Genomic DNA, 8,459 nt, shown 5'->3' with positions numbered 1-8,459 from the left:
TAACCGACAGCGAAACGAACAACAATAAAAATAAAAATAATAATAATAATAATAATCATAGTAATAATAATAATAATAATAGTAATTGTAATAATTATCAATATGAAATAAAAAATTATAAGAAACATACATATTCAAATGTATCGTCATCAGACCCATCTATAGAAAATACAAGAATTAATGACAAGGGAAACGAGAATGCTCATTTTATGGGTTCTACAAATAATTCACATCTTAACCAAGCATCTAAATATGGAAAAAAAAGTAAGAAAAAAAGCCTGCTTCATGATGCTAAAAAGAATTTAAAAAAAAAAAAAAAAATTATTAAATATGCAAATGAAAGGAAATGTGAAAATAATGTAGAAAATATTGAAAATTTTGAAAGTGCAGATAATGCAGAGAGTATGGAAAATGGCATATCGCAAGTATCCTCTTCTGACAACTTTTCTAATATATCTAATATTTCTAGAAAGAAGAAAAAAAAATATTCATCTAATAGTAAATCGAATCTATTAATAAATAATAAGAAAATGAAGAATTATTCTTCATTAAGTTTAATCAAAAATAATAACTATAATGATGAATATGATATGACAAATGGACAGAATGTTGGTAATATGAAAAATAGTGGAAATATTAATAATATGGATAATATTGATAGTATGAATAGCATTAATAAAATTTATGATTTTCACAGTGATGATATACAGGGGAAAGATAATCATGATGCAAATAGATATGGTAATCAACATGATAATGATGAAGAAGATTTGTATGACCAACATCTACAGAAGAGGTATACGTTTAATTATTCAGACAGTGATGTATCTGTAATATCAATTACTTCTTCAGGTTCATCAGATTATGTGTCGTGTTCTTCTTCTTCATCATCTTATTATTATAAAAAGAAGAAAAGGAATAAATATGTGAAATCCAAAGAAGTAGATTATAAAAATATTTTATTAGAAGAACAAAATGAAAAGAAAAATATTCTTCCAACATCATTAGCTTTACAAAATTTATTTTATAAATTACATACAGTAGATGAAGCTGTTTCTTGTAAGGAATTAATACGATCATTCGGATGGGACGCAAGTGATGTGTTTACACAACAAGATACACATGAATTATTAAAATTGTTGTTAGATAAAGTTGAAGAACAGATGAAAGGTACTGTAGTTGAAGGATCTGTTAAAAAGATGTTTGAAGGTGAAGTGGAAACATATATTGAATGTTTAGATATAGATTATAAGAGTATAAGAAAAGAGACATATGAAGATATACAATTAGATGTTCAAGGATGTAATAATATATATGAATCATTAGATAAAGCAATTGAAGCTGAAGTATTAGAAGGTGATAATATATATGAGACAGATGGATATGGTAAACAGAAAGCTAAAAAAGGAATGAGATTTTTAAGTTTTCCTAATATTTGTATTTTTTTATTAAAAAGATTTACATTTGATTTACAAAGAATGGAAACAGTCAAATTAAATAATCGTTTTGAATTTTATAAAGAATTAGATTTAACTAAATATTGTAATAAAAGTGGAAGTGAATATGTATTACAAGCAGTTTCTGTTCATCAAGGGAATATGAATAGTGGTCATTATTATTCTTTTAGTTATAAGCATAATGAAAATTTCTGGTTAAAATGTGATGATGATAAAATATTTAGAGTAAGCGAATATTCAGTTATTAATGATAATTTTGGTGGTTATGATATTAATATGCAAAATGATTTATATGATTTTGATATATCTGATAATATAAAACAAAGATTAAAAAATTATAGTGCATATATGTTAGTATATGTTAAAAAATCTTTAATACCTAAACTTATAAAAGAATGTGATCCAGCTCTTGTTAATCCTCAAGTTGTTAAAAGATGTAAATTAGAAGAAATGATTAATAAAAAAAGATATAAACTTAAAGATGAAATTTTAGAATATGTTAAAATAAGAGTTTATGACAAATATTCATATGTTCATAAATCTTTTCAAGATCTTCCACCATATGGTATCCCATCATTATTCAATATAAAATTCGATCGTAGCAAAACTGTCATTCAAGCATTTTATAAAATATTAAAAATTATTAAAAGGATATATACCAGGAAAAACCATAAGCACAAAAAAAAAATCTTAAAAAAAATTAACAAAAATAATAATCTTAATTCTATAAATCATGTTAAAGTAGTATCCTTGGATGACAATATTAAAGCAAATCAAGCAACAGATGATAAAATCAAAATAGGTGCAATGACAGATGTACATCATAGTTCTTATGATATAAATTCACATGAAAAAAAAGAAGAATCAGAAGAAAATGAAGATAATAAAAAGGAGGAAAGAATTATATCTGATATGGGTTCAAAAAAAAATAAAAATACAAATAAAAATAAAAATAATATTAATATTAATAGTAGCAGTACAGATGGTGATCAAATGCATGACTGTTATAAAGAAACATATTCTAAACATATCAAACAAAATGGTAAAGAAGAAAAAGATATATATAATAATATTGAATTAAAAAATGAAACCAATTATGATAATAAAGAAATGATAAATTGTAATAATAATATTAATATGATAGAAAATCAAAGTAATCATAGTGATTGTTATGATAGTGATAGTTCATCTGTTAATTTATCTTCTTCATATTCTTCATCTGATGATTCTTCATCTTCCATATCATCTGTACCTTCATGTTGCACTGTAAAATCATTAGATAAATATATAAATTATATATCAAAAAACGAATTGGCAAATATTAAAGAAAAACCAGATGTGATAAAAAATAATACATCACAAGATAATAATAATAATAATAATATCACATCAACAAATAATAATTTATCTCCTGTATCTGTTTCATGTTCATCAAATTCTGACGATGATTCGTCTTCATCATCATATGATCATTTAAAAAAAAAGAAATGTTTCTATATTTTGTTATCATCCAATGATATACATCGTTATTATCCTTTAGATATGAAATTGTATAGTAATATATATTTATATGATTTGTTTAAAAAGACAAATAAAGAATCCAATGATTTATTTCCAACTATTGATATATTGTATTTGCCCTATAATAAAAGGACAATGATATCATCAAAAAATTATAATAATAGTAATAATAATAGTAATAATAATAATAATATCAATAATAATAATAATAACAATAATAACAGTAATAGTAATAGTAATAATTATAAAAATCGAACCGCCCTATTTGTATTTAAATATTTTGATATATATGCAGAAGAGAAAATCAATGATTCCTCCCTTATATGCTTAGATTTCATCCACTGTGATATACATCTAAAACCTAAACAGTTAGAACTTCGATTAATTGAGAAAATTTTAAAAGCTATGGATAAAGGTTATATCACTAAATATAATTATGATTTATTAAAAAATTATATTAATAATGAATATTTTGATTCAGATGATCCATTAAATTTTAAGATATTTGTAGAATATAAAAATAAATGTAATTTAATAAAAAGTAAAAAAATTATAGCACATAATAAAATATCACCTGGTGATATTTTCATTTTTAATTTCTTAAGTAATATGAATTTAGAAAAAAAAAAAAATTTTATGCAAAGATTAGGTATGAGAAAAGAAGATTTATATCTAGAAGAAGAAAATAATCCTTCATATGATGTAGATCTTAATTCAAATATTTTATTTAAGATTCTTTATAAAAAAATCAAACTCATACATAAAATGTATAACTGCTGTTATATAATTAATAATAAGAATGGTGTATATTATAAAATATTATTAGATACAGATAAAAATAATAATAATAACATAAAAAACAACATCAATAATAAATATATTTCTAATATTAATGATAAAGAAAAAAATATAGCTACACATCATATACATAAAAATGAAAATGATACGACACAATCAAAAGATATATATAATAATGAAAAAAATAAAACTGATCATAATGAATTATTAAATGATAACTATTTTGAACGTTTTAATGATAATCAGAAACAATATGAAAAGAATAAAAGTAATATGTATTTAAATCAAAATGTATATACATCTAAAAATGAAAAAGACGTATATCATTATAATGATGATGAAGATTATACTAGAGATGCCAACTATTTTAATTTCATTCCTTCATGTGAAAGGGTTGCTAAAATGAATTGTGCAAATCATCAAATTGGAAATATTAATACTTCTGATAAAAATGATACATATGATAATATAAAAAATGAAGATTCAGATAGTGTTATACTTTGTAATGCAGATCAAAATATATCTTCTTCAGTATCATATAAAGTACATGACACATATGGAGCTAATCAAATTAACAACAACAACAACAATAATAATAATAATAATAATAATAATAATAATAATATGTATCAATATAATGATATACAAGGTAACCTCAATTTTAATATATTTAATATAAATAAAGATAATTTGTCTTATGAAGAAGTTTTGAAATTATATCAGTATTTAAAAAATTATGGTTCCCAATTAGAAAGAAATAATATTTCATCCACATATACGTTATTAAATGAAAACATGTTGGAAGAAATAAAAGAAAGTGCATTTTATAATCAAAAAAAAAAACAAATTTCTAAAAAGGATAAAAGTGTTCAGGTATTAAATAATGAAGGAATAAAAATATGTAGAGACTATCAATATCCTTTTTATAGTCCTCCCACATCAGATGTATGCACCGATGAAGATAATAATAATAATAATAATAAAAATAAAAATAAAAACAATGACAACAATAATTATCATAATAACAATAGTTGTAGTAGTATTGTAAGCGTGAGAAGAAAAAAGAAAAGAAACAAACAAACAAATATGGACAACGAAAATGAAAATGATAATAAAAAGAATGATCAACATGGAAATCAAAATGGTGTAATAAAAAGTCAGAATTGTATATCTACATATAATAATAATTACTACAATAAAAATGATAATAATGTGAGAGATAATAATGTGATAGATAACAATGTGATAGATAATAATGTGAGAGATAATAATATAAAAGATAATTTACGAATTAATCAAGATAGTAACAACAAAATTGTAGATATAAAAAAAGTTAGTAGTATAAATAATATATCTACATCTAATAATTTAAATTCATCAAATGAACATAATATATATAATGAAATTATGGTTCAATATGATTCAGATATATCCATATGTTCATCGGCTAATTCATGTTTGACCTATACATCAGAAAGTACAGATTTTTATATATATCCAGGAGAGGAACTTGTCGAATTTCAATATATACCAGAAATATTTGATCATAAAAAGAAAAAAATTAAAAATAAAAAATTAAAGAACAACAACAACAACAAGAAGAATAAGAAGAAGAAGAAAAAAATGAAAAAGAAGAAGGAAGAAAAAAAAAAAAATGATACTATAAAAAATGAAGAATCATCATCTATAGTATCCAATTCAAATGATCAACAAGATGGTGATGATAATGATAATAATAAATTGAAACATTTAAAAAGTACTAGTGTTCATAAAAATAGTATTAAAATTTTTGAAGATGATAAAAGGAATGAAGACAATAATGATGAATTGAAAAATGATTTATTTAATTTGAAAAAAGAAAAATATATATCCAACGATATCAAATCCAATAGTTATACTAAAAATAAAGAAAGAGATAATAGTGTACTTGGTTTATCAAATGTTCATGTTGAAAATATGGGAGATACAAAAAATGATATAACAAAGAGAGACTTGGAAAAAAAAACAAGTGATATAGAGAAAGGTATGAGTACTAATATAAATAACAATATAGATTGTATGTCTATATATGAAGAAAATATTACAAAACAAGATGTATTGATAAAAGATGAATTTGAATGTACTCAAAAAAATATGACGGACAGTAAAGAAATAGCTAGTCAGCATAATATGAATAATACTGTATTTTCTAAAAAGGGTTCACTAAATAATTCATTGTGTAAAAATTCTGTATATGTGGAAGGAGTCCATGAAAAGGACAAAAATAATGACAACAAAAATAATGACAATATTAATAATAGTAGTAGTAACAATGTGGTTAATGATAAGATGGATGAGCAAGGAAATACCCAATCAAAGGACAATATAAATAATAACAATAATAATAATGATGATGGTGGTGATAATAGTAATGATAATGGTAGTGATGATGGTGGTGATCATAGTAGTGAAAATAGTAATAATAATAGTAATGATAATAGTAATGAAAATAGTAATAATAATAGTAATAATAATAGTAATGATAATGGTCATAATGATAATTGTGGTGATGTAAAAAGAACAAGTTCTAAATGTCATAGAATTATAAAAAAATCTGGAGGAGTTGCACACAAAGAAGAACCCATATTACCATTTTATGTGATCTGTGATTATGTAAATTTTATTGAACGTAAATATTATGTTAATAAAATACGTTTTAAATTATATGATCCAATATATCAATTAGGAAAATATAAAAATTGTGCAGGAATTATTTTAAAAAAGAATATAAAAAAGAATTATCCAAATTATATTGATTCTTACTTTTTATTTTTAAAAAAAGAATTATTAAAAATTGATTTAGATATTGATATAAGATGTCCAACAAAACAAATATTAAAACATGTATGTTATAAATTAAATATAGATCCTACTCATATATTAATATATTCATTTCCACCATTAACTAGTCCTGTTAATTATACTTCTTATAATATAGATTCTTTTACATATAAAACAGATAATACAGATTATTCTAATCATCAAAAACATAATAATATTATACAATATGGACACGCACCATTTGATGCTTTATTAAAACAACATTCTATGTTATTAGAACATCATCCAATGACTGAAAATAAAACATTCTGTTTGTCTATATTACCATTTCATTATAAATTTACATCAAGATTATATCCTATAGAAAGACCTAAATATTTTTATTATGTAATACATTTATTTAATGCTCATGTTCAATCAGTGGCTGCTTTCAATGGACATATTAAAATTAAAAAAGATATAAATGATAATATAAAAACACATGAAAAAATCTATGAACAAAATGATCATGATATAAATAGTGAATATTCATCTTCTCTTTCTGACAATTCTAGTAGTACTATTGTTAATAATGAATATATAACAGATAACTATACAACAGTTCAAGATCTAATTGATAAAATCAAATTAGAAATCAACCCATACTTAAAAAAAAGAGGTATCGATATAAAACAAAAATTCAGATTGTTATATTCCTTTGGACCACAAATTAGATATCTACATAATGATGAATATCTTGTAGAAATAGAATTTGTCAAATCAAATCCAATCAAAAATTCGTATGTCGCACCCATAAGAATGGAGCCTGACTTTTCAGACGAACAAAAAGAAATGATCAAACGAAATGAATTGAAGGTGCGATAGAAAAATAAAATATATATATATATATATATAATCATAAGTATTGGAAATATATATATATATTTATTTATTTATATATTTATTTATTTTGATACAGGTAATTCATGTTTTTAATCAAACACCATCAAAAGAAATATTCGGTTACAGTTTTGACGTCCTTGTGGAGGTAATAAAATGAAATATATATATATATATACAAATACATTTATATATATATATATATATATATTTATTTATTTATTTGTATAGCCAAATGATAATATGCAGGATATTAAGCATAAAATAAAAAAACGAACACTACTTCCAAAATATATATTTGATAAAATTACATTTTTCGAATTTGAAAATGGTCAAAGGATATGGAGATCTAATGATGATACCATAAATTGGAATAATAAAGATTATGCTATTCTTATAGGTAAATATAAATAAATAAATATATATATATATATATATATATATATGTATATTTATTATTTATTCATTTTTATATTTTTATATTTTTAGGAGAACATCATGCACCTTCTCAATCCAAAGCTCAAATGGGAATGAAAATAGCATAAATTATAAGAGCTTTTAAACTTTTATTATTTTTACTTAATAAAAATTATTATTATTTTATTTTTTTTATCTCACCACATTTATATATATATATTTATATATTTATGCAAATTTTATTGTTTCAAAAAATTATTAGGGTAATGGATGATTATTTTTATTATGTAATTATATACCTCCATTGCTATTATATTATAATTTTTATATAAGTATCTTTTATTTTTAAAATCATATATATATTACATATATGTTAGATTAAGTTTTTATAGGGAATTAAATATACATATACATGTTTTTATTATCATATAAATAAATAAGTAAATATATATATATATATATATATATATATATATATATATATATATATATATATGTGTATATAATTAAAATGCATTTCCTTTTCAACCTTTTTTATTTATCTTATATTATTTTTGTTTTCTTACG

At 21.6% G+C, this 8,459-nt stretch overlaps 1 protein-coding gene across 1 annotated transcript in view; it reads left to right on the top strand.

Annotated features, from left to right (window-relative positions):
• The window catches only part of PADL01_0724200 (ubiquitin carboxyl-terminal hydrolase, putative), a gene marked incomplete at both ends in the record, with an annotated part of 9,671 nt that extends 1,651 nt beyond the window's left edge, over window positions 1-8,020 (top strand). The window contains 4 exons of the mRNA XM_028681279.1: window positions 1-7,451; window positions 7,555-7,623; window positions 7,707-7,875; window positions 7,965-8,020. The exon at window positions 1-7,451 is cut by the window's left edge and continues 1,651 nt beyond it. Of these exons, the coding sequence (XP_028537673.1) occupies window positions 1-7,451; window positions 7,555-7,623; window positions 7,707-7,875; window positions 7,965-8,020 (7,745 nt within the window). The remainder of the gene's footprint in view (window positions 7,452-7,554; window positions 7,624-7,706; window positions 7,876-7,964) is intronic.
• Window positions 8,021-8,459: the final 439 nt, after the last annotated feature.

The sequence above is a fragment of the Plasmodium sp. gorilla clade G2 genome (assembly GCF_900097015.1).
Source record: "Plasmodium sp. gorilla clade G2 genome assembly, chromosome: 7".
NCBI classification, from domain to species: Eukaryota; Apicomplexa; class Aconoidasida; order Haemosporida; family Plasmodiidae; genus Plasmodium; species Plasmodium adleri (nom. inval.).
This window is presented reverse-complemented; position numbering and strand designations above follow the sequence as displayed.